Source organism: Talaromyces proteolyticus (assembly GCF_021365285.1).
Source record: "Talaromyces proteolyticus strain PMI_201 chromosome Unknown BGW36scaffold_10, whole genome shotgun sequence".
NCBI lineage: Eukaryota > Fungi > Ascomycota > Eurotiomycetes > Eurotiales > Trichocomaceae > Talaromyces > Talaromyces proteolyticus.
Window position 1 is genome coordinate 803515 of NW_025764286.1, and position 26748 is coordinate 830262.

Here is a 26748-nt window from a genome sequence, read left to right on the forward strand (position 1 = left end):
GAAGCGAGAAAATCGCTAATATTCATGTGTTAAAACTTCAACAATGTCGTCTCTATGCTCTACCCTTAACCTCAGGAGTATAGAAACTTCGAAGTTGCAGTCAAGCTGACTGGACTATATATGGCGTGGATTATGAACTGAAAGAAGTATGTCACGGTTGAGATTAATAACATTAATTGAGGTTTATGGAGCCAAATTCAGTCAGCCCTTTCGCTTACTTAGTGACCAGTTACTAAAGTTAACTAGCTTAGTTAGTCTTGGTCCTGGTTGACAACGCCTCGACGAAACTAAAAAGGCAGTGCAAGTCAAGGCGCTGCAAGGCTTTCACGCTAAAGGTAGGGACAGTTAATCCCATCAAGCAGATGTAAGAGTAGAAATCAACTAATATGTTGAATGAGATGAGGGGATCCCTAAAGATTAATTATATTTTTAAAAATGTTTCAAGACTATTTCAAGATAGTTACTTAAATCAATGGTGATATTGTCAGTGCAGGGGGGGTTCTAGCATTCACCGTATGGCTGGAAAAATCGATTGACATGTGCATCAACTCGAACAAGTGTTTTAATATTATTCAAAAAGGAAATATCATTTTCGATAATCATTTAACTATTAAGAGAAATTCTAGGCTAGCTGTGGGGCAGAACGATAACTGGGCGGTGTAGAGATTTTCTGCCGCCCGTTGCTGCTAGTACGAGAGGAAATTATTTTTTCTTTTCCTTGTCGTTGTCCAAGACAAACATTTTTGTTCGTTGAGCTAATTGCAAGTCATTGACTTTTTTATTTGCTTAATATCGAAAATGGAGCCACCATCAAAAAGGACCCGGAAATTTTTCGAGGACAACGAGTCTGAGAGTGATGGAGATAACAATGGGGTCTCCGGATTCAAAATCAACAAGGAATTCGCTCGGAAATATGAACACAACCAGAAAAGAAAGGAACGGGCGGAGTGTATGTCACGTAATTATTGACTCGCATGTCTCTTTATACTAACCAGATGAAAGTGCAACGGAAATTTGCGACTAACGAAGAGGACGATTCTGAAGAAGAGGATGAAGATGAAGACGGCGAACTCGCTACGGAGGCTCTCGATTCTGAAATTCAAGCGACTCTGAGCGCGATCAAGTCCAAGGACCCAAGGCTCTATGACAAAAATGTCAATTTTTATTCGGAATTCACGCAGGACGAAACAGCTGGGAATCAATCGAAAAAGGAAAAGCCTATGTACCTCCGCGATTATCATCGACAGAATTTGTTGAACGGCGAGGCAAACGCTGAGGATGAAGAGACCCCAAAGACCTTTGCACAGGAACAAGCGGAACTCAAGAATAGCGTTATTCGGGAAATGCACGCCGCTGCTGATGTGGGTGACGATGAAGAGGATGATTTCCTTGTCGCAAAATCAAAGCCCGAGCCCGAGACGAAGACCAAAGGTCAGCTGGATGTTGACAAAGCAGATCAAGATCCAGAGAGGTTTCTTTCAGACTTTATGACCTCGAGAGCGTGGATACCTACCAAGTCGACTAAATTCCTGCCGTTTGAATCTGACGATGAGGATCAAGAAAATAAAGCCGATGATTGGGAAGAAGCATACAATTTCCGGTTCGAGGATCCCAATAAAATGAACGAACACATTCAGACGCACGCTCGTGACACTGCGAACCAGCTTTCTGTTCGTAGAGAAGGCGAAAGCGGACGAAAGAAGAAGAGAGAAGCAGAGCGGCAGAAGAAGGAAGGGGAGAAGCGCGAGAGAGAAACCGAGAAGAGCCGGCTTCGCAGACTGAAAATGGAAGAACTCGAAGAGAAAGTAGAAAAAATCAAAAAAGCCGCGGGACTCACAGCCGCTGATTTTACGGAGGAAGAATGGGCCCAGTTTCTTGATGGAAACTGGGACGATGGAGACTGGGAAAAAGAGATGGCGAAGCGTTTCGGCGAGGAATACTACGCTGCCGAAGAGGATGGAATTAACGATGGCGGCGAGCCTGGAAGCAAGAAGAATCGACGTCCCAAAAAGCCTACTTGGGATGATGACATTGACATCAAGGACCTCGTTCCTGATTTCGATGACGAGGCCGAGCCAGGCGTTGATCTAACTGACGAAGACGCGGCCGATGATGTTGACGGGGAAGAAGACGAGGAAGATGGAGCTACGAAGAAGAAAAAGAAGAGTCATACGCAAGAAAAGCACGAGAAGAGGCGCTCGGCGCGGAAAGAACGTCGTCGTATCGAAGAAGCAGTCGAACGGAATTTGGAACTTGCACCGAATCTGCTCCCTGGCGCCACCAAGAAGAATTCTTCACACTTCCGGTACCGAGAAACATCTCCTCAAAGCTTTGGCTTGACTGCTCGAGATATCCTCATGGCAGACGACACCCAACTGAACCAATTCGTCGGGTTGAAGAAGCTCGCTGCATTTAGAGATCCAGAGAGAAAACGCCGCGATCAGAAAAAGATGGGCAAGAAGTCACGACTTCGTCAATGGCGCAAAGATACCTTTGGGGATGAGGAGGGGCCTAAATTCGAGCTTGTGCAGGATTCCGGAACCCCTGATGGACAGAAGCATGTCCACGGTGGTGACAAGGGCGACGAGATGGAAGTTGATATCCGAGAAGGAAGCTCTGGGAAAAAGCGTAAGAGGTCAAGGAAGCATTAAAGCCACGAGTACTTGATTGTTTTGTTCTTTTAACTGCATCGACATGCTTATACCCTGCTTGGTAGGCCTCAGCTAATAGCATTGATGAACCAAATGTATTTTACCATTCCACTGTGGGATTACATATTCAAAATTACATCGTATTATTTTGAAACTACATCCTTCTATGTGAACACTTCAATTCAAGTTCTTCCCCTAAAATCCTAGCATAGATACATAACATGTGATTGAATGTTTCGGTATCGGACAACCGGCACGGCGGCATATCGGGATAACGATTTCCGGAAGATCAAAGTAAATGGACCATGTATTCAGATGTTCAATACTAGTGCCGAGGTTTTCCCAGAATTTAGCCGCGTGGGAACAATGACGGCGAGGCGGCGACTAAAGGATCAAATTCCGCGAAACCAAGGTGAATAGCTAGCTATTTACCAAAGTTCCTCATCTTCTCTTGTCTTACTTCCACGACAGGACATTAATTGCAAGCTAGCACCTGGTTGGTGGCTGTTTATGGTTTAGCTCGAATAAAGTTACGCCGCAACCAATCCAGGCTCAAACTGCAACCCCACTCCAACTCTAAACCTCTGCTACGTATAACAGTTTCTCCTCTGAATTAGTCTTAAATGGTTTTTGAGAGTAGAGATTGAGTTATCTATCTGCCACGACAGTGCCAAGTAGGAATCAGTAGACCACAATGCATAGTGATGACACAAACACCAAGAAATCCCGCAAGGGAGCTAGGGGAGTTCGAAAAGTCAAGACGGGCTGCCTGACATGCAAGTATGTGTCTATGTACTCCTTATTCTAAACCCTCTACAACCTTAGTTGAGAGTGTAGAATGGCTATGGGCGTTGTTCCTTAGCTCAACAGACCCATCGGATTATGAACCCTACCTATCCTATTGCTTACAATCTACAGAATCAGGCATAAAAAGTGCGACGAAAGACTACCATCATGTTCACCCTGCCTATCTACTGGACGAAAATGTGACTTCCAATCCCGTATCTCTCACACTTCAGAACAAACAATAAAGCACCAACCCCTGCACTCCATAGACCTGAAAACCAACCAACTCAGCACCGTCCCGCTCAACGCCAGCGATTCCGCTCATTTCGATTACTTCATCAATATATGCAGCAAAGAATTCTCCCTCTATTTCGAGTCTCCAGTGTGGGATAGTATAGTCCTGCAAGCTGCCTTCACAGAGCCCTGCATACGTCATACTGTCCTCGCAATTGGCGCTATGAGCAGGAATAAGTATCATATTTCTGGATATCCAGGGCTGGCACTTGAATATTCAATGAAGCAATATAATCTTGGTCTTCAGACGCTTCATGCTGCTCTCGATGAGTCGGCGAGGGGCTGGGAGCTAGCTATTCTAAGCAGTATTGTGTTTATTGCTTTTGAGGTTCTTTGGGGAGTCGATACGAGAGCGACTATGCATCTTGATGCCGCTTTTGCTATGTTACGAAGTTTGCCTGGGATTGGCGTTGATGGGAGAAAGGATCAGAATTGTGACTTTTCTAGTCTCGTGGCAGAGAGAAAGGGTTATAGAAGTATGGGTCTTGGGTTTACTACCGATTTGGAATATCTTGTTAGTGCTTTGTTGCGACTTGACGAACAAGTATCGTCATTTGGGATCTTCTATAGCAGTGGAGAAGGCACAGTAACTTGAAATTTGAAAGTCGAGATATTTCTATTATAGGTATTAATGTATACATGCATGGTAAAGGATATTATTGGCTAGTGCGTATTTCGAGGCAGTCCGTTTCTAAATTCTTATTTGAAGTGGTTTATTGCATTAATCCTTGGCGTACAAGATACGCTCCATCCAATAATAACTTCAGAAGTCATTTGGATTATTATACTTAAAAATACTTTTCCCATTTGATAGAATATATAAGTGTCCTCACCTCCGACCATTTGAAAGACTCGGTCATTGTTATCGCCCAATTGGTATGCTGTAAAATGGCTTCTATCATACCGTTCAAGATTTCTATCTCAGAGGACAAGCTTCAGCGCTTGCAGCAAAAACTAGCATTAACAGACTTACCCTCCGAAGTCCTCGACCCCACCAACCCCTGGTCTCGCGGCGTCCCTCTTTCAGAAATCAAGCGACTAGCTTTCTACTGGCAGCATCATTTCAACTGGCGAGCAGTTGAAGCAAAGCTCAACGAGCTCCCACAATACACAGCGAATATCGAGGTTGAAGGCTTCGACAAATATGATATCCATTTCGTCCACCAGCAAAGCCCAGTCACTGATGCTATCCCCCTTCTCTTCCTTCATGGCTGGCCTTCAAGTTTCCTGGAAGTAAAAGCGATGCTACCCCTTTTAGTTGACGGAGGAACAGATGGCCCTGCATTTCATGTAGTAGCCCCTAGCTTGATCGATTTTGGGTTCTCGTCTGCAAACAAGAAAGTACATCTTCCATGTCTCGGATAATGCAAACCGATTATGTTGACACAGTAAGAAAGCATTCAATGTCGAGCAACACGCAGAAGCATACCATAAACTGATGCTGGCTCTGGGATACAATGAATACGGTAGGCCTCTCTCTCGATTCTATTCAATCTCTAACTGCTTCAAGTCGTCCAAGCTGGCGATATCGGATATCTCATCACCCGTTTCATGGCCAGTCAGTACGGACCGAAGCACTGCAGAGCATACCACCTCAGCAACGCAGCACCCGCGGAGCCAACGGCAACAACACATCCGGAGCTTCACACCAAAATGCAAACCACTCCTCTCAGCGACAGGGACCTCGCTGGCCTCGCACGCACCCGGGAATTCTCAACGCACGGAAACGCATACTATCTCCTACAATCCAGCAGACCGCAAACCCTAGCATACAGTCTCAGCGACAGCCCCGTCGGGCTTTTAGCATGGATATACGAGAAACTCGTCGAGTGGAGTGATGGGTACCCCTGGAGTGACGAACAGGTCTTGACGTGGGTCAGTCTGTATTATTTCTCTGCTGCCGGCCCGGCAGCGTGCTTGAATCTATATTATGAGAATGAGCATCGGGTCCCAAGTGCCTTTGAGAAGGCGAAAGAGTGGATCGATGTTCCGCTCGGTGTGGCGCGGTTTGAGAAGGATTTGATTCTTCTGCCGCGGGCGTGGAATGGGACGTTGGGACCTGTGGTGTTGGAGAGTGAGGCTCACAGCGGCGGGCACTTTGCGGCATGGGAGTGTCCGGATGCTGTGGTTGGAGACTTGAGAAAGATGTTTGGGAGGGATGGGAGATTGTTTGGATGTGTGAAGGGGAGGAACGGGTACAATTGAGTATATCACTTATACATATCAATTGATGTCTCTCTTCCACATGTAACTAGCATAAAAGGTTCATAAGATGGACTAAAACTGCATACAAAGGCGGCTAATCATAGTGTGGGGGCAGAAAGGGGTCCTTTGTAACTACATAATACCAGAGAGGTGTAGAATAACAACAGGTTCGTTCGCGAATAAGGACAGCATAGGGTAGCATGCCGATATATTATGCATTGAGGCTGCTGCCGCTTGAAAGTAGGTTAACCAGTATCTACAGCATAGGCACTACTAGCAGTACTAAGTATGTTAAGTTAAGGAGGAAGATCACAGAATTTGGCTCTGGTCGGGAGATGTCGGCAGCAAAATCTGCTGCTCCCGTTGCCGGGCGCCGCTGACTGGTGCGTGCGCGCTTCCTGTTTAGCGTAGCGCCAGAAAACTCCTTCCCTTCCCCTGCCCAAGAAAATTCCTCTCCTCTCTCTTCTCCTTCTCCATCTCCATCTTTGCAGTGTCTGCTTCGTCGCCCGACACTTGTTTGTTTCTCTTCTACTCTCCTCTCATTTCCCGTCTTTAGCAGTTCGCGTCTCACGCAACCTTCAAGATGGCCAAGGGTGAAGTTAACCAGGCCGATAAGACGGTCTTCGGCATGCCTGTAAGTTTTTTTCACCGGAGCTCTACCACGTCTGCCGCCATCGATATGCATCGAAACAACATCGAACGAGCATCGCAATGGCTTGGAAAACATTTTACAACACCATTGCGAGATGCAGCGATGGATGTCGACGCCAGAATCGATGCCGACCTACCCGGCGCTGTTTTGTTGTCGCCTCCGTGTCACTAACATGTCATATCAACATAGGGCTTCGTTGTCGACTTTTTGAGTAAGTGTCCACAACCCAGTCGCTGGGAATAGACACCAAATCAATTGCTGTTATCGCATTGGATATGAACTGACAACGACCATAGTGGGTGGTGTTTCCGCCGCTGTCTCCAAGACTGCTGCCGCCCCCATTGAGCGTGTCAAGCTTCTCATCCAGAACCAGGTAAGAAAATTTTCTTTGTCTTGACAATGGCATCAGCGCTTTGCATTGTAGTTGCGTTGGATGGCCTACCAATCTGTCCCTGCGCACCACGTATCAGGAGGAAAAAAATTCTTCTCCCTTGATCGAGCTTGAGGATGCTTCATTCGATTATTACCAGAAAACTAACCAGTTCAATTCATAGGATGAGATGATCCGCGCTGGCCGTCTCGAGACTAAGTATGCCGGTATTATGGACTGCTTCCGCCGTACCGCTGCTGCTGAGGGTGTCGTCTCTCTCTGGCGTGGTAACACCGCCAACGTTATCCGTTACTTCCCTACCCAGGCCTTGAACTTCGCCTTCCGTGACACCTACAAGTCGATGTTCGCCTTCAAGAAGGACCGTGATGGATACTGGTGGTGGATGGCCGGTAACTTGGCCTCCGGTGGTGTATGTTTTTTACTCGTAGATAAAGTATGGGGATAAACTAACCGTGAATAGGCTGCTGGTGCCACCTCTCTTCTCTTCGTCTACTCCCTGGACTACGCCCGTACCCGTCTTGCCAACGATGCCAAGTCTGCCAAGGGTAGTGGTGAACGTCAGTTCAACGGTCTGGTTGACGTCTATAAGAAGACCCTCGCCTCTGACGGTATTGCCGGTCTCTACCGTGGTTTCTCTGTCTCCGTCGCTGGTATCATCGTCTACCGTGGTCTGTACTTCGGTATGTACGACTCGCTCAAGCCTGTCGTCCTTGTCGGTCCTCTTGAGGGTAACTTCTTGGCCTCTTTCTTGCTTGGCTGGACTGTTACCACTGGTGCTGGTATTGCTTCTTACCCTCTTGACACCATCCGTCGTCGTATGATGATGACCTCTGGTGAGGCCGTCAAGTACAAGTCCTCTTTCGACGCTGCCCGACAGATCGCCGCCAAGGAGGGTGTCAAGTCCTTCTTCAAGGGTGCCGGTGCTAACATCCTCCGTGGTGTTGCTGGTGCTGGTGTGCTGTCCATCTATGACCAGGTTCAGCTTATCCTCTTCGGTAAGCAGTTCAAGGGTGGCTCTGGCTAAACAATTCACCTGAGAGATTGTGAACTTGTATGATGGAGAACGGGGGAAGAGGGGTTGAAAACGTGTTGCAGGTTAATTTTATTGGACATTGACCGAGACACTAATGGGGTGGTCTATAGATAATATGCATCTGGAGAACGGAAGCATAGAGTACTGGGATTTTCTCTTTGTACCTGTTGTACTTTACTACTGCCTGCAAGCTTTATTCTATACTTTCGTCTTATTTATTCGAACTCTACGTGAACGCTCAATTCTGTAGAAAGTAGATTATGCTCCCGCTAAGGGGCAACCGTGTTCAGTATCCACCCACGTGATATGACGTAGGCTCCAACATTCAGGTCACCTTCTCACCATAGCATTCCCAAGCAACTCTTACTCTTCCACTTCACCCACTCGCTACCGCTACAAAATGCCGCCTATACGCACCTTCAACTCAGCGCCTATAAACCCTAACTCGGCCGCTGATGGCAGTACCAGCAGCGACACCGACGCATCCCAGGCTCAGCAGGACAACTCCACACCAGCTCCAACCCTAACCGCCTCTACAACTACAACTGCAGCACCCTCGCTTTATCCCCCAGCCAAACCCGGCGCCGCAGCCCCTGCACCAACCGCGCCACCATCAACATCATCATCGGCTACTACTGCTCCTCCTGCTGGAGGATTTACACCTACCCGCACCTATCCAGCTGCACCGCAACCAGTCTCTCGCCCCCTTCCCCCCGGCTCTGCGCCTGTCACACCCAACAAACCATTCGCCGTTCCTCCGCCGCCCAAATCAGGCGAAAAGCTTCAACCAGCATCATACTACGCACGACAACCGACAACGCAGCCGACAGCGACGAGGACAGGGATGGGGATGACTCCTGCTACACCAAACTCCACCTCAACGCCGTACTTCTCAACGTATCAACCACCCGGCACCAACATATCAAACCCCACGACAGGAGCGGCGGGTAGGGGGCTTACCTACAACGAGAGCAACGGCGAAGAGTCTATATTCGGAGAGTCCGGGGCGAATATCCTCGGTACAGCGAAATCGTGGATGGCCAGCGCGGGGACCAAGTTGGCTGAGGCGGAGGCGGAGGTGTGGAAGATTGTTAATTCGAAGTCGTAGACATGCATTTACGTATAATACATCAATCATGCAGAGCATTGATCGGGATTGGAAAGGAGTTTGGGTGGAATTTATCGTTACGGTTAGGGGGGTGGATTGTTGGGTAGTGGTTATTGTTGGGCGGTTATAATATATATATATATAGTAAGGATTGATTATGCAAATTGTCAACTGGTTTGAATATATATATTGACACATGACCTATATGTAGAGAGATGTAGAGATTAGAGTAGAGGAGGCTACTTGATTGCATAATCATACTATATACATAAACGACGCCCCAGTACAATCAGCTAAGATGACCAGATAAAGCGCCCAGAAGAGTCCCGCTGAGACAAACACGACCAGTGCAATCATTCAAGATGACCAGACATGTTGCCGGCTGCGGTTCCTCCTGATCACAAAGGAAATCAAGTTTGACCATATCCGACTGAAACGAGAATGATCTTTTCTTCCGTACCAAATTAAAAACATAAGTTCTGAAACTTCGACGCGCGGATGTGTCCAACGCCGATCGTAAGAGGCAAATAATGAAAGCAAACAATGCTGCTCGTATCGGCAGCAAGGCGCGTTTGATAGATGGAAACGCGACCAAGATTATTTAGACCGAGCATTCAGCGCTTGCTTCGCGCAGGCTCAAGGTCATAAAATTAAAAAAAAGTATAACGCCGCGATGCCACATACGTAGGTATCCCAATAAACCCATCCCATATTCATAAAACCCAAATAACCTGAACCGACAAAGGAAGATAAGCAGTAAAGGAGTGACGGTGCGACCAAGCGCAGGTATCGTAACATGATCACAAGGATGGTCAATCCGGTCGGGCCAGCCTCGATCGAAAAGCAGAAATGCAAATATGTCCTCGTAGAGGAGTATAACTGGACTTTACATCGAGCCCAGTCGTAGGAGCGCTTCAATAGCAGCGCGTTCTTGGTCGCCACCAACACCGTCCGGGATAGAAAAGCCCAATTGTTGAAATGGAACGCCGCCCGGGGTAGATTTCGCCAGGGTAGCAGGCGCAGGACCGCCAGGGTGACGCTGCGCGCGTGCATGTACAGAATAATGTGTATTTACAATTCCTCCTCCGTTTAGGGATCTGGCTCGAAGCGCGTCTGCGCCAATACCAGCCCAGTCTTCTTCATCCGTGACATCGCCTTCGTCCCATTCGTCGTCAGGAATTACATCCTCAGGCATATCGGACGAAGAACAGTAGTCGCGAGAGTCGCCATCCAAAGACATCTTGTCGGCTTCGTGGTCGCCGTAGTCTAGGTCGGAGTGAGAGAAGACAGCCGAGTCAGCCATACTGGTGCCATAGGTCGGTCTAGCCGCATTTCTCCACGTAGAGTGTTGCGGGATTTGCACGCCGCCGTAGGAGTTGGTGATACTAGACGGTGGCGACGTCGATGCGAAGGCCTGGCGATCACGAGGTGGTTGACCGCGACGACGCGCATCCCAGCGACCCCAGCCTATCTTCTCGAAGATGACGTCTCCACTGACGCCACCACCTTCACCACCGTTGCCTCTTCCTTCTAACGCGCCCACGACGAGCCTGCGCGCCTTGGCAGGAGGGATGCCTGCAAAGCCGGGGACGGAAGTCGTGAGATAACCCATGACATGGCGAATAGCCAGTGGACCGTGGGCTAGCAGGATATCGGGGAGATGGTACTTGGCCAGCATGGTGGGAGTGATGGCGCCCACGCTGTCGAGGTTGAGGGTGTTGGCTGCATGGAGATGGTCCTGACTTTTGGCATGCTCGACAGCATCCTGGAGGTCGATGTCGGAATCAACATGCATCGGAGCGGAGGTAGGGGAATGAGGAAGGTCTCCGGCGTGCTTGTGCTTGAAGCCATGCGGAGGCAGGGTAGGAGAGATGGAGTTGGGAGGGGTGGGAAGCATAGCAGACTGTCCCGGACGAGTAGCTGCGACAGTGAAGCCGCCTCTGCTGTCCTTCGCAGCGTCGCGAGACATCGGAATATCAACGGAAGCCGTTTTGCCAGCCAGGGCCATGCCGATGCTGGAAACGGCGATCTGGGAAGCCATGATTGAGGTTGGCTGGATGGTGAGAACTGGGATGAGTCAGACCACGAGGGTTCGCAGAGATAAGGGGCGAAAGACGAGATAGGAGGCGAAAGAGGCAGGAAACGCGAGGCAAATCGCAAAAAGGAGGCGAGCAGATACTCACGTCACGTATACGCGACTTCTGTCGATGGATCGTCGACGTAGAGCTGAGAGACCGAGCGTGGATGGGAACGGGCGTTATCTCGTCGGTGCGATGCGATGCGATGCGACGCGCTAGGCAGGGAGCTCAGCTGGGATTAAAGACAGACAGGCGACAGGCAGCTGTCTGACTCAAGGGAACAACAGTTCGAACGGGGTCGAAACGAGGTTATATCGATGGTGGTGGTATGGAGGAAGGATGAAAGATTGCGCGAGAGAGTGAGGCATCTATAATAATAGCAGTCGCAGTAGTAGTCAGCACCTGCCCTGGCTGGCGTATACAGGGCAGTGTCCAGCCAGCAACAGCCAGCAACAGCAAGCATGGGCGAGAGTCTGTGGGGGCAACAAGAAGTTACGGCGTGACACATTCGCCCGTAATATTACCGTGCGTTACCGGTCCAATACAGCATGACAGCCCCTTTCCTGGCTCCGGACGACGCACGCGCTGGACAGGATGGCCGGATGCGGCGGGCAATACTTGGCAGGCCCAGTCATATATACGGTTATCAATACGGGCATAATTCACTATACACGACTTTACGGTATGGACAGAGATAGCGCGTGGCCTGCTTGATTGGCGATGCCACGCACGTCGCCGGGAGCTTTCGGAGCTGCCTGAGCCCTGAGGCCGCCAACCACCGGGCCTGCTCTGGTCATGCGCATCTGCTGTCCCGCCCAGTACTCTCCATCCCATTCCTCCGTCGAATCCATCAATTGATACTGTGCATTCCACACCAATCAGGAATGTGATATATGATAATCGAATTTTCATATTATCATATGTTTTGATAACTATCCATGCAGTATTCCAGTTATCGATTGAGATCTGCAGAGTCTCGTGAGTACGCATTCACGCATCGCCAAGTTTCACAACCGATGCCCATCCCGCAGAAGCGTAAGCGTCATCTGGCGCTCCGCGCGGCGAGGACGAGAAACCGGGGCAGAGTCTCTGCACTCGCAGCCCGAGCATGAGCCCGCTCCATAGGCCAGCAGCAGCCCTCCCCGCGACCGGCTCATCCATTCAGAGCAGACTGCACGAGCTTTATCGGCCTTTACTCGCGGCACGTGGATCAATGATCTGTCGCTTTGTCATAAGAAATTCCATGTTTAAGGACCGTGCTCCACTCGCCGGGCGTCGTATCGGTCTTTTCAATCAGTAATTGTAATAGTATTGATGCTGTCCTTCTGCGGAGTATATGCGTATAGTTACCGTGCTACTACAGTTCTCGGTACCCGTACACACTGCACATCTTGAGCACGGGATATCGAGCCTCTGGTCTGGACTTGAAGATGTCCCCACTCGCTCCACCGTATCTATACTTGTTACTACGTAGGCGTTACTAACAACTGCTAGTACCTGTACGATCTCGATTATGACGTTATTGACGGTTCTGGCGCCGTTCTACACACTGCTCGGCCAAGTGTCCGACAACTCGCCATACAACCCCTCTTAACCCCTCTTATTCCTATTTCCATAGCACTACTATTTCCAATAGAAGTCACAGTCTCTGATTCTATTAACCCTCTTCAATCTTGTTCTCGCTAACAAGAAGAGAGAAATGCCTGCCTGAATATGCGGAACATCTTGGTGCAAGGAATGTATGCAATGGCTTTTGGCTTGACAATGGTTAAACAGTAACATGCTTAGAGATGTAACTATTATTAAACTTTGCTTATAGTTTCAATGATCGTATTTAGTTGTTAAACTGTCAATATTAAATGAGTTGACAAGTGTTTGTGGAACGAGATCTTGATATGTCATGTGATAACCCTAACTCCAATCTTGCGAGACCACCCTGTACAGGCATTTTGATTCATTAAACGTTAATAAAAAGCTATACTTAACCGGTAAGTAAGCAATGATATGCTATATGGACACAGAGAACACTTATTACGCAAGCAATTAATACATCACTCATCAGGATACACTAAAAGGCGTTGGGCTTAGGCCCTTATACACTACCTAACATCAATTGATCTGTATATTTCAATATCTATGTCAATATTAAGAGTAAAAATACCAATAAATGAAACCTACAATTCAGAGTAGATAGGATATGTCAATTCCAGATGTAGATTAGGGAACAAACTGCCGTGTGAGTTTGCAAGGATAAGCACTCACTCTGTCCCTTTACATTTATTTTCGCCTCCATCTATCCTAAGTTCCTACCTGGACCTACTGACCAGACGCCACGAGATGATAATATACCTTGAAGAGCAAGAATTACAGCCTATACCTCTTACCAACAAAATATATTCACTGTCAACTAAGAGTTCAATTTGAAATGCACAGTAAACTCTTTTGAATACATCTTTCTGCTATACAATATACATTCCTCCTCATATACCATCATCCTCCCACTATTCCACCACGAAAAGTAAAACAAAAGAAAGAGAAGAAAAAGACTCGAAACCTCAATGCTTAGCAGCCATTGCAGGCAGAGCCAGCGGAGCCAACAGAGGCAAGGCAAGCAACATCGGCGATAGGGTCTATATAAACTATTAGGAGACCATAGCCTGGATCATTGACAGTACAAGGGAAACTTACTAACGCCAGCCTCAGCGGCGGCAGCAGCGCAAGCAGCAGTCTCACCAGCAAGAGAGGAGACACAGCCTGTACAAAAGTGTTAATGGACGAATCAAATACTATCTGTCGATGTGGCAGTACTAACCGAGCCAGTTGCATCCGTTGGCCGCAGCGGTAGAGTGGTAGACGTTGATAGCGTCTTTGGCGTTGGCGTTGCTGGCAGCAGGGGCAGCGGCGGCAAGAGCCACGATGGAAGAAAGAGCAATGAGGAACTGCATTTTGGCTGGATTGGTTGAAAACTTTGAAAGTTTTGTTTTTGAAGTGGTAGAGATGAGGCTTTGTTGAGATTGTTTGAGAAGGCTGATTGTTGTCTGAATGAAAGAGGGAGAGCTATGGACGGTCGAGTTGAGGGTTTAAATAGTTGAGAATCGGGGTCTCCTTCGATCAAAATTGAGGTTGAGTCGAAGGTCTCGTGTCGAGGAATGTAACTTCTCGTGATTTTCTTCGCCCAGAAACATACATTGTCCAAGAATAGTCGAGATGTTGACGCTTTTGAGCTGAGGAATACGAGATTGCTCCATAAAGACGAGGTTTTTGCCCCGTCTGTGCCGTTCGGTCAAGCCTTTGACTTCATGATTATCTCTTGATCAGGTTATCTCTGCATTGCCCCCAGGTTTTGAAACTTGCCCAGGCGGAGCGAGATCCGTTCGTGAATCGTGTTATTCTCATTTCTAGCCTTTATTTCTCTGGTCTCATGATTTCGGTCAGGTTTCTCTGCAGCTGGAGATATTCGATATAGAGTTTTATGTGGACCCAGTTGTGAAATAGTTCTTGGCCGCAAATGATATATTGCTGATAGATTGTTGGATTTTATTAGTTTTACGTAAGACAATCTTCAAACTAATTAGTCGGACGTCATACTGTTTACTTATCAAGTTCATCAATGCTGAATGGACTGTATTCTTCCTGAGTCTTCGTCCTGCCAGTTGAAAATAGAAACCTTTCTAGTTAAGCCGTCACCCATGGGTGACGTATCCGCCTTGTAATTTAGATATATAATAGATTTTACTACACCTCGAACATGGGGCAAAAAAACGACAAGGGGGCTTGAAAATCTGTGGAGAAATAGCGCAGAGCGTTATTAACCTTAACCATAGATCCTCTCTCAACTATCATCATTGGACATTCTCAAATAAAAGCTGGCAATACGAATAGCTAACACTACGTGGCTGACATGGCTGGATGGGTGATCTGCGGTGGCTTGTCCCGCAAATACGGGGTTTCAGCTGGGAACTAGAAAAGGGGCGTAGAAGACTGCAAATACGAAACTCCACTTTGAATACGAATGCAAGATAGAGCGATTGGGTCCAAATATCATCGTGGATCGCGACGTGGTACGCCAACTGTAGGTTGGAATTAGGTCTTGGTATATCACGTGACAACCGTATTGGGCGAGCTTCGAGGAAGGCGTTTATTGCCAAGCTGAATGAATTAGGTAGGTGGTATTTCTAGATAGATCTAAAAGATCCTTACACAAATCGTGGGGCCTGATGGATAGCCTCGCGTTGCAACTATAGCTTCGTGATAGTTTTCGATAGTGCCATGCCTCCTCTAGGATATGATTTTCTAGTAAAATAATCCCAAAATTTTCGCTCGATTGAGCTGTATTTCGCTCGAAAGCCTCAGCCACGATTCAATTATTAATCATTATCATATATTCACATACTTCCTTATTTGGTGTGTTTTCACTCTAATCTCAATGGGCCTAGAGTATCACTTTTTTATCACCGAAACATACAAATCTGAGGTATATATTACAAAATATTGTGAAATACTACACACATAATGTACCTTTAGGTGTTTGAACTACTAGGAACTGTGCCCCAGGGGACTAGAACTGGCGGCACTGATTAGACATGGACCATTTGACTCCACCTGGTAGTGACAATGCGTCGCTGTTATTACGAATCTAATTTGCGTGTCTCGCTTCTTTTGTAGCTTCGACAGAGCTCGTTGGCGTCGCTCACTCAATCTCATTGACCTTGTACAACTCCATTATTCAAAGCAACGGACTCGAAGAGCCTACATATACCCTTACTATGTGTATACATTAGATTTTTATCCCTCGATATCTTAGAATAGTTATAAGGGATTTGCAAGGTGTTCCAACCCCCCCCCCAAAAAAACGATCACTATAAATAAGTGATTATATTGGATTGATATATCATTCTAATTTTGTGCCTAGAATTTTTTTGAAATGAAACTATACTCTCTCCTTTGAAAGCGAATGGGGGTAGTATATCATCATCAGTAGGAATATCACTTTCTTGAGAATGTGATCGGCTTAAATCTGTATATTTGCGCACCTGCCATAACTCTGTCTGTTGAGTTCATTGGGGTCATTTCAGACTCAAAGACAGCACCTTTTTCTAAGAGCAAACTCATGACATGCCGATAGCCGTAATTGTAAGCCCACGATAAAGATGACCAACCATGACAGTCCTTAGACTTAAGATCAGCCCCTTTGTCAAGCAATAGCTTGACCACCGCCTCATGGCCGTTTTCTGCGGCAGAGAGTAGTGATGTTCGACCATATCTGTCTTTAGCCTCAATGCTTGCGCCCTTGTCAAGCAACAGCCTGACTACTATCTCATGGCCATTGTTCGCAGCAGACAATAGTGGCGTTAGACCATACTTGTTTTTAGAGTCAATACCAGCTCCTCTGCTAAGCAATAACTCGACTACCATCTCATGTCCATTATCCGCAGCAAGTAACAAAGGTGACTCGCCAAAACTGTTTTTGAAATCCGGGTAAATGCCCCTGTCGAGTAGTAATTTGACTAACGATTCATAACCGTTCTCTGCAGCCAAGGAAAGTATTATGGTTCCACCATTGTCTCTAGAAGAATGGCTGGCATATCTGTCCAGAAATAGGTTTACCAGAGCTGTATGACCCATCATAGCAGCCCATTCAAGTGGTGTCCAACCATCCTTATCCGCTGCATTGAGGTCAGCGCCTTTTTCAAGTAAAAGCCATACTGCTTCCTCATGGCCACAATCCGCAGCCCAGGATAGTGGTGTCCGGCCATATCCATCCTTGAGGTTCGGGTCATGTTGTCTTTCTAACAAAGCCAGCACGAGCTTCTGAAGCCCAAAGTATGCTGCAAGATGCAAATTTGTCATCTGTGATTCAGTAAAATCATGATACTCATTGTATACCATCGTTTGGCTACATGCAGCCACCTTTTGTTTGCTTTCAACGAAGTCTAATATCCATTTTTCACTCTCTATGGACGACATACGAGTGTGATGTCCCCAATTCCGCGTAGTGTAGTCATAAAGAGTATTAGAACTTAATCTGTCTTTTAAACTTTCTTCACTCAAGCTAGGGCCAGCGCCAAAAACTTCGAATGACAAGTAAGTGATGCATGTCCTTGAGATATAAGCTTGGGCATTAGGAAACCAAACATTTGCAGTTCGTAACAGATAGACCTGTGCTGTATAGTGGATCAAGCGGATAACTTTACTCTCTTCATCAACCGTGACCAGTCCTGCACAAACAGAGACCATATCATCTAGTTCAGGGAGATTGTGCTTGTCAAGGCAAGGGCTGTCGATCTCTACAGCAAGTGCATGTTGCAGCTCCAGAGTTGTCAACTGTCTCTTTGCATAAGTTATCCAAGACAGTACTTGAATGGCCATCTCTTTCTGGTCTTTCATTTGCCTCTGAACCCGCTCCATGATATCATGATACGCAGAATCATACGAACTGCATCCAGAAGAAAAGCTTGCTAGAGCCACTCGGAGCGCCTTAGGGGATTTCTTGCCAATTAATGACTCAAGATGAAGTTGAGCGAGAAGAAACCTAAGAATCAATTAGCTAATTCGATATAAATATTTGAGAGAGGCCACGTACATGCCGCCGATGTTTTTAGTGATTTCTGCAGTAATTTCTTCCTGAAGTTCTGTGCTCCGTGAAACAAACCTAGGAAGGCACCCTAAGGATTCCCTCAGGTATCTCTTGACATCTTCACTGTTCGCTTGTATCTCCAGGCATGGGGTCCCTTCGAACATGGCTTCAATTTCTGGAATGAACCTTGAGGTTGCCAGAAAGTTCAACTCATGTTTGTTTTGGAGATGGAATATCTTAGATAGGAAGATATAACATAGTTTGTTTACATTCTCACATTCGTCTAAGGCGTCCACAACGATAAATACTTTCGTGAACTTGCTGATGACAGCATGCAAATTCCTTGAAATTTGATCTAATGACGGTAGTGTCCCTCGTTTATAATGCTGACCGTATAAATCCCGCACATTATCCGGCAAGGATAGTTGTGCTTGAGCCAACTGTTTCAACAAACTCGCAAGCAGGTCTTTTAGACCATTTTCGTAACGATGACGGAAGTTGAAATAGATATATGCGATACCAATATCATTTTCATTCCCATATCGCACATAGAGCTCGTCAATCATCATTGACACGAGGATGGTTTTCCCAGCTCCAGGAATTCCAGGGCAGAATAAAGTCTGTTTCGGTTTCTCAATCCAGGTTTGGAATTCAGAAGACTTCAAAAACCACTTCCCGGTTTCTGCTTGACATCGACTGGCAAAGTTGCTTTGTTGAGTAGCATAGTTCATTGGAGAGAGCCAGTCAAGTATCATCCGATTTTCATGATCATTGTGGCTCTGCATTAATTTTGTGATATTATTTCGAGTAATGCGCCCATTAAATGCATTAAGGAGGGAAATATTTCTATTTAAACGATTTCGAAGATCATTAATATCATCTGGTTCCCACCTCAGTCGTTTCCATCCTCTTTTCATCCTATTACTCCTTTTAGAGTTGTTCGGTTCCAACTCTCTATAGTTGTCGAGAGTCTTTTCAATCTCTTCCAGAATTTTGCGGCAGCTTGCTGCTATTTGTAGCAACTCTGTATTCTGTTGGCTGGTGATATTCTTACCATATAAATCGATTTCAATATCTTGTACTGTAAATGAGAGGTTTCTAATCCTATTAAACCGAAATCAGAAAATAAGCTCTCATCTAAGAAAGAGGAATTAGAAATTAGGATATACTCTTCGCAAATAGCCTTAAATTGAGCCGGAGCTTCGACGAAATCCTTTCGAATCTTGTTTGCAAGCTCAAAGACTGTAATAAAGTCACTGATGCTGAAACCAAAGCTCATTCTTAATGAATGACGGATGAAATATGGCAATAGAAGAACGGAGTCTAATTGACAGTTATTTAATATGGAGGGAACCTATACCTCGTACTCAAAGCAATAGAATTTGGTAGATGAAATGAACTTCAAGAGTTAGAGGGGTGACTTCAGCCTTGCTGAGCATTCTGTCGTGGGTTGAATGGCTTGGCAGGAACCCATGCACCCCGGGTGCTTCGGCCTCTGCGCATTCGTTTCCTTTAAATAGCATGATAAAAACTCGCATCTGTCAGCCCGCAAATTTGAATCATATCAACGAGATCGAATTAATATGCGCTCTAATGGCTGGGCGTAGTTGCCTGAGGTGTCAGTAATTTGAATTACTAGGATTAGCCGTTAAGTGACGTGATCCACCACCTCTTCACAAATGTAAAGGTAAATAATATTGAACAATTGTAAAGCTCTATATACTTATTCATTACATATGTCATATGTTATGTGTATCTATTGTTTGAATATTATAGGTCACACATCTAAATTGAATAGTCCTTATTAAACTAGGTTTACTCCGTATGAAAGCTATTGATATTCTATGTGACTCGTCAATATCTCATCTTTCTATTGATAACAATGGTCAATCTAATGTTGTACTGTTTCCAAAAAAGCATGTGAATCTCGTACTAACCCGTCCAAAGACTCTTGCATTATTCTCTTTCGCGGAAAGTCGAGCCAGGTTTGCCACTCGGGGCCAAGATATTCGATAATAATCCGTATGATATACAATCCTGCATCTCCAACCTGCCACAAATGCCTGCCGTAGTGCAGCAAAATAGCGTAGTATGCTAATAAGACAAAAGCTTCGGGTGTTTTTGCTGTCAAGAGATCCGTGAACTTCGGAGGCGCCAGCATCAGCCACGTATATATCATGTAGTGTCTATATCCCTGCTCTAACTCTGTAGATACAGCGTCAAAGCCAATCTGCAGGTACCGAATCATTCGCCGACAAGCCTCCTTGTCTTCCTCTCCCAGGCAAGCGGCAGACTCGATCAATTTGCTGAGAAGTTGACAGTCATCCCCAGTCGGCGTCCGTGATGTAAAGCTTGAGCTCGATGATATCACGGGCTCAAGGTCTGATTTCATAAGGTACGGCCACGCAGCAATAGCGATGGAATAAACGCCACGATGTATCTCAATGCACTGCACGTACTTTTCCACGAAAGCGTCGAGACTACCTGATGTCCGCTCAGCGAGCGTGTCGGTGAGAAGGTGGAGACCCAGGATGCTGGAAAATAAGAGAACGCCAACGCAGTTGGACTCATCGACCTCTGTTCCCATCGAATTGAAGAGGGAGAGGGCTCGAGTTTGTAAAGACGCGGCTTGGTGTCTGTAGATGTTTGACTTATCAGACGGCACAAAGGCTAGATGGAGAGAAGAGAAAGCAAGACATTGATAAAGAAGATATGGAAACTCCAGGCCTTTTTTGAGCCCAATGGAAAGCCCAGGGTCTGTACTAAAGGCCGGATCGCCAAGGCTAAGGCTAAAGACGTCGTGGTCAGTGAGTAGATGAATGATAAGTTCCATATGATTGAAATTCAACTCGGCGTCTATCTCCGTAAATCCTGGCTGGTTCGGCTGGGTGTGGTGAATTGGGCTTAGTTGTTGGGACGGATTGAGGCTAGAAGTTGAATGTACAAAGGAACTAATATCGGGGGACGGTCGGGTACCACACGCTGAGTCATTTTGTACGCTCGGAGTGTGGAATAATCCATTATTCGGGCTTTTGATGTGCTCTTGTACTTGAAGTTGCGGGTGGTCAAACTCAGAAGGAGAGGCTTGAGAAGCAGGACTCGTTATCGTGTCGGGATCCAATGGTGCATAGATGCATTCCCGATGGGACATAGTGCAGAGAAGACATACTGGGCGGCGTTCATCACACTAGCGACGAGATGGGGTGGCTTAAGCTGGGTCATAGAGACGGATGGGAGAATGACAGATCAAAGGAGGAGCATCTTACTTTGACGTGTCGTTGTCTGCTACTTAGGGTTAGTAGGGACTGTGGATACAATAATTGGGCCGAGATTTGCTTAGACTCACCATGTAAGACAACCTCTTCGGGATTTCTTGTGTCGGCGACGCAACATGTCGGCTTAAATTGTCTTGTCTGACCTAAACACAGGATGAATATGTATATTATGCATTTAGCATACTGGTTCAGGCAGGGGAATTAATGAAATGGGCTGTGAAGCTGACAGTATCAGGCGCGGCTATGTTCGGATGAAACCGAACACGCGTATTAGTTAATGAATGTAGGGCTGCTGATTGGGTATTGACTAAATAGTTCTTGATTATCTAACACGCGTATTCCAAGCCAAGCTTAACGCTAGTGAAGAGATTAGTGTGATTGGATGATCGATCACCTCCAAAGGAGCAGATTGAAAAAACAAGGTTACTTTTGCGCTGATGATTTGATCCTTATAGGATATATTTACACCGTAATTAATATACCGGTAGGGTGCTTTAAAAGATGGCGCGTCCCAGCTTAACCTCTCCTTCGAGCTATAATCTTTTGATCAATCCATCTTTGAGCGTTATGCTCGGTTTATAACGCCAATTTCCCTATTTTTCATGCTACATGACTCTCATAGATTGTGCTGTATTTGCTGCAGGGTATCACGTTTACCTTGGCTCCTTCGTTGGTGTCCGTCGCTTTCCGTCGCTCCCATTGCCAACATGCCTACCCTCGAAACCTATGAGGGTGCCTATCTATGGAACTACGTTCCAAGCCTTCCCCTTGCTGCAACGTTTGCTGGGATATTTACCCTCGCCACTGCACTTCACTGTGTTAAGCTCTACAAAACTAGACATTGGTTTACAATTCCATTCTTGATGGGTGGTTTCAGTGCGTTTCAGCTTATTCTTTGCTTCCTCCACCTTATATTTGAGTCGTATATTCTTGAAGTGATTCTGACCTTGTTTCATAATGCAGGCGAAATAATTGGATACGTTAGTCGAGCAGCCTCGACCTACAACACTGGAAACTTGGCAACTTACCTTATTCAAGACATATTCCTCGTCATTCCTCCACTCGGGTTCGCCGCAACGCTCTACGCTACATATTCTCGCATTGTGAGGGCCATTCATGGTGAGGCCTTCTCACCAGTACCTATCAGATGGGCTACCTGGATATTCGTTGTTGGTGATCTCACCTGCTTCTCAGTACAGGGCAACGCGGCCGGACTGCTCGGCAATCCAGATCTTGCCCTCACTGGCGACTACATTATTATCGCCGGCCTGATTTTGCAGATCATCGTTTTTGTTTTCTTCATAACCTGCTGCGTGATCTTCAACAAAAGAATGAGAGTGCATATGGCAAAAACGGGGACAGTCTTTAATCTTCCCTGGCAGTCTTGGTTCACTATGCTCTACATGACCTCTGCTGCCACACTGATACGCAATATTTACCGGGTGGTGGAATTCGTCATGCAAGCTATAGATCAAGAGGGATATCTTCTTACCAATGAATGGCCTCTCTATGTGTTTGACGCTGCTTTGATGCTATTTGTTATGACCAGTTTTTACATTTGGTATCCGAACACGCTTCGAGCTCAAATACGAGAGTCGATGACAGAGCTCAGATCAAACTCGACATGAGTGGATGGAATTCAACTATCTACCTCATATTTTAATTGATAATTAGAATTTTTCTGCAAGTTGATTGTATTTTACATTGAGTCAAAATGGAGCTGAGGTATATACTTTACAATAGCTAATCGGTAGATTTCCACCAATTGACCTAAATTATATCAATTATCATGCCTCTTTTTATATTTACGTCGAGGTATTTATCATTACAATCCCTCCTGAGCAGTTTCTCCGTACTTCCAGCATTGTTCTGTATCTGAGAAATATCATCTTAATACCTCAGAACATGTAACGGGACATAAGGCGCTCCTTTCTATTTGAAAGCAGGTCAAGTATTTGAGAACCTTAGATAAAATTTTAGAAGATTTAATATCAAGTTTGAAGAATTTGTATAATTTTCTTCCTACCGGGACGGGGTCCAGTCATCTCCGAAAAGTCATATGTACATGAACTATGCCTTCCTTAGTGTTGGAACTTTCTTTTATTGCCGAGAAACTCGAACCAGGCTTGGGCAGCCTTCGCCATAGACAAGTTGGTATTGTATTGGTCCAAGATAACGGCTCTCCAAGGAGTAAACAGCCCCGGAAACGCTCCGCTGGGCGGATCTTGTTGAACCTGCAAGGCATTCCCTATCTCCCCGTCTGTAGCTATTTTAGTATTACAGATTATACATTGATGATATTTATACGGGTAATACGACCGATTCGAGGGTCATGTGCTCTTCAATCTGCAGGACTACAAGTACGACATCGTCTTCTCACAGAGCTACGACCAGAATGGCTTTGCTGAGAAGGTCACCTTCAATGGCACACGCGCAAGACCTGATGGCACTGTAGAAGATGAAGTAACAGGCACTCAGATCATCAATCCTCCAGACACATATTGAACGACTGAGAGCTGCGCAAGGACCGTGTCTTTTGTGGCTATGATCTTCGGCACCGGATTAATCATTATTCTTTGGTTGTACGACAAACATATAATATTTCTATTAGATAACACCATAAATACATGTACTTATTGTAATTACTCTATGGTTGAATAATCGCAAGGCATATAAATGGTTTCAAGTTCTTATACCATAACCAAATGTTGCGTTCGAAACAAACCGCACTTGATGAAGTAGCAGGTATATTTATCACGCTTGGTATATGTAAATACTTAATCTAGATTAGTAAATATATAGTATATCTTTTAAATATGTGGTACATATGTATTGATCAATTGATGTCATGGAGTACTACGTAAAAATAGACATCCTGTTCTCTACGTTGATGTCCATGTCAAATAACGGAGATGTATATATGGCCGGATTTATGAGTCAGTATTTAGTACCTAAAATAACGAAATTCTCAGCCTCATCTTTCTGACATGTATCCATAGTGCTCGGACCGCTGTCTCTGTCACGGCCCGCGAATGTGGCAACCCCCGCCCGCAACAAGTATCCGACAAGCCCTATTTCTTCCCCTCTTTTAAAACACTCAATCCGACTAACCACACATAGGGCAGTCGGAACAGGAACAGGAAATGGTGCAAAGCGTAGATTTGATATTTATAATTTAAAGAATTGCTCAGGCTTTCATTTTGTGTCTTGAGTTTTGAAATTGATGTCGCTTGGCTGATGATTGGTCAAGATTGAGGAATGATAGGTCATTAATTCGCTGCTTGGGTTCAGAATTCAGTGATTTTTGTGGGAGGATATAAGTAATGTACTTATAATTTTGTGAGTTCCAAAAGAATTCCGTCTTTCGTCGAGAAGATCTAGAGCTAACCGCTACTCGACTTCACTTGACAAAGAATTCAACCATAAAACCGATATATTCCACCCTGCTTCAGGCTTAAGCACCAATCATGGCTACCACCAACGCCACAACAGAAGTATACTCCCCAACTCGCGAAGCATACCATATCCTAGACTATTTATGCAAGCAATCCCAAGCACTAAACCTGCCCCCGGGAGTCCCCAACAACCAAAATGCCGTAAAATTCCACTCTACGACGGACAAAATATATTTCCCAATCCCATTCAAAGAGACCGAGACTCTCGCCGCACTGAAGGCAATCGAGGGCCTGGTAGCAGGACAAATCGCCGACCTTCGCTTTGGCGCGAGCAAGCAGACGCGCAATGTCAGTGTTAGTCTGGAAGCGGCGACGTATTTTGGGTGTCAGGCATACATGGCCAAAGTTGGGGGGATGGGGAAATTAGACGCAGGTGTGCGGGCGAAGCTGAAAGGTATTTATCAAAAATGTCTTCTATGATGTCAGGTATATGGGTTGATGAAATGTAGATACCGATCTTCTGGCGGCGCAGTCAAATGGATACCGACGAATGTCAGCGAATCTGTATCGAACGAAAGATGGGCAATTCTTTCACATCCATGGCTCATTAGAGGCGACGACAACATTGAATATGATTGGACTGGAAGGGAAGCGGCCGGATTTGACTGACTACCAAGAAATCATCAAGACAATCGAGAGTCACGTTGAACAATACTCGGTAGAAGAATTGGAGAAAATGAACGCGGAGAGAAGACAGGCTGGTGTGACGGCGTATAAATACGAGGATTTCATTAAGACGCCGCACGTACGTATATATCTATAACATCTATCACTCAACAATGATTAACTTTGTCTAGGGCAACCTCAACATCCAACAACCTCCATGGAAAGTCTCCAAACTCCCAGGCGACATCCCCCCAACACCCTTCCCAGCCACCAAACCCAACGGTCCTTGTCGAATCCTGGAGGGGATAAAAGTCCTCGAGTTATGCCGCATCATCGCCGGTCCCACCGTCACCCGCATACTTGCCGAATACGGCGCTGATGTGCTGAAAATCACCAGCCCGAATCTAAGCGACGTTCCATTTTTCCAGGTTGACGGGAATATGGGCAAACATGCCGCAGATCTAGATTTAAAATCCGCCGAGGGACGAAGTGAGTTCGAGAAATTGCTGGCTGAAGCCGACGTCTTGGTGGACGGGTATCGTCCTGGAGCGCTCAAAAAACTCGGTTATGGACCTGACAGGCTGGCCGAGATAGCGGAGAAAAGGGGCAAGGGGGTTGTTTATGTGAATGAGAACTGTTTCGGGTATGAGGGGGAATGGGCTGGGAGGCCGGGATGGCAGCAGATAGCAGACTGCGTACGTTCTACGACTTCCTCCTCCTTTATGCATGTGCTGTACTAACTATCCCAGGTAACCGGAGTAGCCTGGGCACAAGGGCAGTTCATGGGCCTCTCGACACCGGTCGTGCCCCCCTTCCCGATATCTGACTACGGCACAGGCTGCATGGGCGCAATCGCGGCATTGACAGGACTATACTACCGGGCAAAAACCGGCGGGTCATACCACGGCACGGCGTCGCTTATGCACTACGACCTCCTGCTCTTCGCAGTCGGACGGTATCCAGCCGCAGTGCAGGAACAGATGCGTGCAGAGGTGGTACCGGAGTTTCTTGCGCTGCGGCACCACGACAGTGTAGATAGGATTTCGGCGACAACGCTGAGGATGTTGCGAACCAAGTATCCGGCGTTGTTTGGGGAGAATGGGGCCGAGATGTATACGGAGAAGTGGGTGGCGAAGAAGTATAATGGGGAAGTTATTGAAGTTGTTAGGCCGGTTGCGAGGGTTGATGGAGTTGATAATGGTTTTGTGCGTGCGAGTAGGCCGAATGGGAGTGATAGGGCGTCTTGGGAGGATTTTAAGGGTGACGAGGGTGATCGGAGGGTTGTTGATGCCTAACCCTAAGGGATGTAACAATATTCAAGTGGTGGTACACATTCTAGATGCATATATAGTAGGCATTTTTATGAAGCAAACATATCTATAACAAGTAAACTATAATGATACATATCAATTGATGTCTAGACACAAAGATTCCGAGTACTCTACCCGACGTCGGCTTCATCGGTACAGAATATCAATGGTATTTAACCCCACCACTGCAACTCCACTTACATGTATCATTATTAATGCATTACATACGTACGTGTACTTTCATTGCGTATATGTATTCCAGCCCTCCATCACCACTCCCATTATATCATCCATACCACACACAACATTTGAAAAATCCAAGACCCA

The 26748-nt window shown here is 46.2% G+C and overlaps 10 protein-coding genes across 10 annotated transcripts; 6 read left to right on the top strand and 4 right to left on the bottom strand.

The window, feature by feature from the left end:
- Positions 1 to 798: 798 nt before the first annotated feature.
- On the top strand, positions 799 to 2651 carry BGW36DRAFT_302621 (KRI1-like family C-terminal-domain-containing protein; the record flags this gene model as incomplete). The annotated part of the gene is made up of 2 exons (XM_046211808.1): positions 799 to 949; positions 1003 to 2651. The coding sequence occupies 2 exons, from the start codon at positions 799 to 801 to the stop codon at positions 2649 to 2651; spliced, it is 1800 nt and encodes a 599-aa protein (XP_046068743.1).
- Positions 2652 to 4619: 1968 nt separating this feature from the next.
- Positions 4620 to 5936, top strand: BGW36DRAFT_302646 (Alpha/Beta hydrolase protein; the record flags this gene model as incomplete). Its single annotated transcript, XM_046211812.1, has 3 exons — positions 4620 to 5072; positions 5125 to 5197; positions 5242 to 5936. 3 exons carry the CDS (start codon positions 4620 to 4622, stop codon positions 5934 to 5936), a joined length of 1221 nt encoding a protein of 406 aa, XP_046068744.1.
- A 442-nt stretch (positions 5937 to 6378) lies between these two features.
- BGW36DRAFT_385388 (mitochondrial carrier domain-containing protein) lies at positions 6379 to 8238 on the top strand. Its single transcript, XM_046216901.1, has 5 exons — positions 6379 to 6570; positions 6778 to 6799; positions 6885 to 6961; positions 7143 to 7388; positions 7440 to 8238. Exons 1-5 carry the CDS (start codon positions 6520 to 6522, stop codon positions 8001 to 8003), a joined length of 960 nt encoding a protein of 319 aa, XP_046068745.1. The 5' UTR covers positions 6379 to 6519; the 3' UTR covers positions 8004 to 8238.
- Positions 8239 to 9293, top strand: BGW36DRAFT_385390 (uncharacterized protein). Its single transcript, XM_046216902.1, has one exon. It carries the CDS (start codon positions 8413 to 8415, stop codon positions 9118 to 9120), a length of 708 nt encoding a protein of 235 aa, XP_046068746.1. The 5' UTR covers positions 8239 to 8412; the 3' UTR covers positions 9121 to 9293.
- Positions 9294 to 10006: 713 nt separating this feature from the next.
- Positions 10007 to 11161, bottom strand: BGW36DRAFT_430620 (putative Sin3 binding protein-domain-containing protein; the record flags this gene model as incomplete). The annotated part of the gene is made up of 1 exon (XM_046220866.1): positions 10007 to 11161. One exon carries the CDS (start codon positions 11159 to 11161, stop codon positions 10007 to 10009), a length of 1155 nt encoding a protein of 384 aa, XP_046068747.1.
- A 2342-nt stretch (positions 11162 to 13503) lies between these two features.
- On the bottom strand, positions 13504 to 14143 carry BGW36DRAFT_464098 (uncharacterized protein; the record flags this gene model as incomplete). The annotated part of the gene is made up of 3 exons (XM_046222241.1): positions 13504 to 13828; positions 13887 to 13952; positions 14011 to 14143. The coding sequence occupies 3 exons, from the start codon at positions 14141 to 14143 to the stop codon at positions 13761 to 13763; spliced, it is 267 nt and encodes an 88-aa protein (XP_046068748.1). The 3' UTR covers positions 13504 to 13760.
- Positions 14144 to 16184: 2041 nt separating this feature from the next.
- On the bottom strand, positions 16185 to 18692 carry BGW36DRAFT_302153 (ankyrin repeat-containing domain protein; the record flags this gene model as incomplete). The annotated part of the gene is made up of 2 exons (XM_046211759.1): positions 16185 to 17730; positions 17782 to 18692. 2 exons carry the CDS (start codon positions 18690 to 18692, stop codon positions 16185 to 16187), a joined length of 2457 nt encoding a protein of 818 aa, XP_046068749.1.
- Positions 18693 to 19487: 795 nt separating this feature from the next.
- Positions 19488 to 21248, bottom strand: BGW36DRAFT_385395 (uncharacterized protein). Its single transcript, XM_046216903.1, has 3 exons — positions 21122 to 21248; positions 21042 to 21060; positions 19488 to 20962 (listed from the first exon to the last, which is right to left on the bottom strand). Exons 1-3 carry the CDS (start codon positions 21166 to 21168, stop codon positions 19667 to 19669), a joined length of 1362 nt encoding a protein of 453 aa, XP_046068750.1. The 5' UTR covers positions 21169 to 21248; the 3' UTR covers positions 19488 to 19666.
- Positions 21249 to 21757: 509 nt separating this feature from the next.
- Positions 21758 to 22678, top strand: BGW36DRAFT_302713 (RTA1 like protein-domain-containing protein; the record flags this gene model as incomplete). The annotated part of the gene is made up of 2 exons (XM_046211817.1): positions 21758 to 21926; positions 22014 to 22678. The coding sequence occupies 2 exons, from the start codon at positions 21758 to 21760 to the stop codon at positions 22676 to 22678; spliced, it is 834 nt and encodes a 277-aa protein (XP_046068751.1).
- Positions 22679 to 24186: 1508 nt separating this feature from the next.
- Positions 24187 to 26463, top strand: BGW36DRAFT_325351 (CAIB/BAIF family enzyme). Its single transcript, XM_046212713.1, has 5 exons — positions 24187 to 24389; positions 24464 to 24899; positions 24955 to 25250; positions 25303 to 25806; positions 25861 to 26463. The coding sequence occupies exons 2-5, from the start codon at positions 24518 to 24520 to the stop codon at positions 26404 to 26406; spliced, it is 1728 nt and encodes a 575-aa protein (XP_046068752.1). The 5' UTR covers positions 24187 to 24389; positions 24464 to 24517; the 3' UTR covers positions 26407 to 26463.
- The last annotated feature ends 285 nt before the right edge of the window (positions 26464 to 26748 follow it).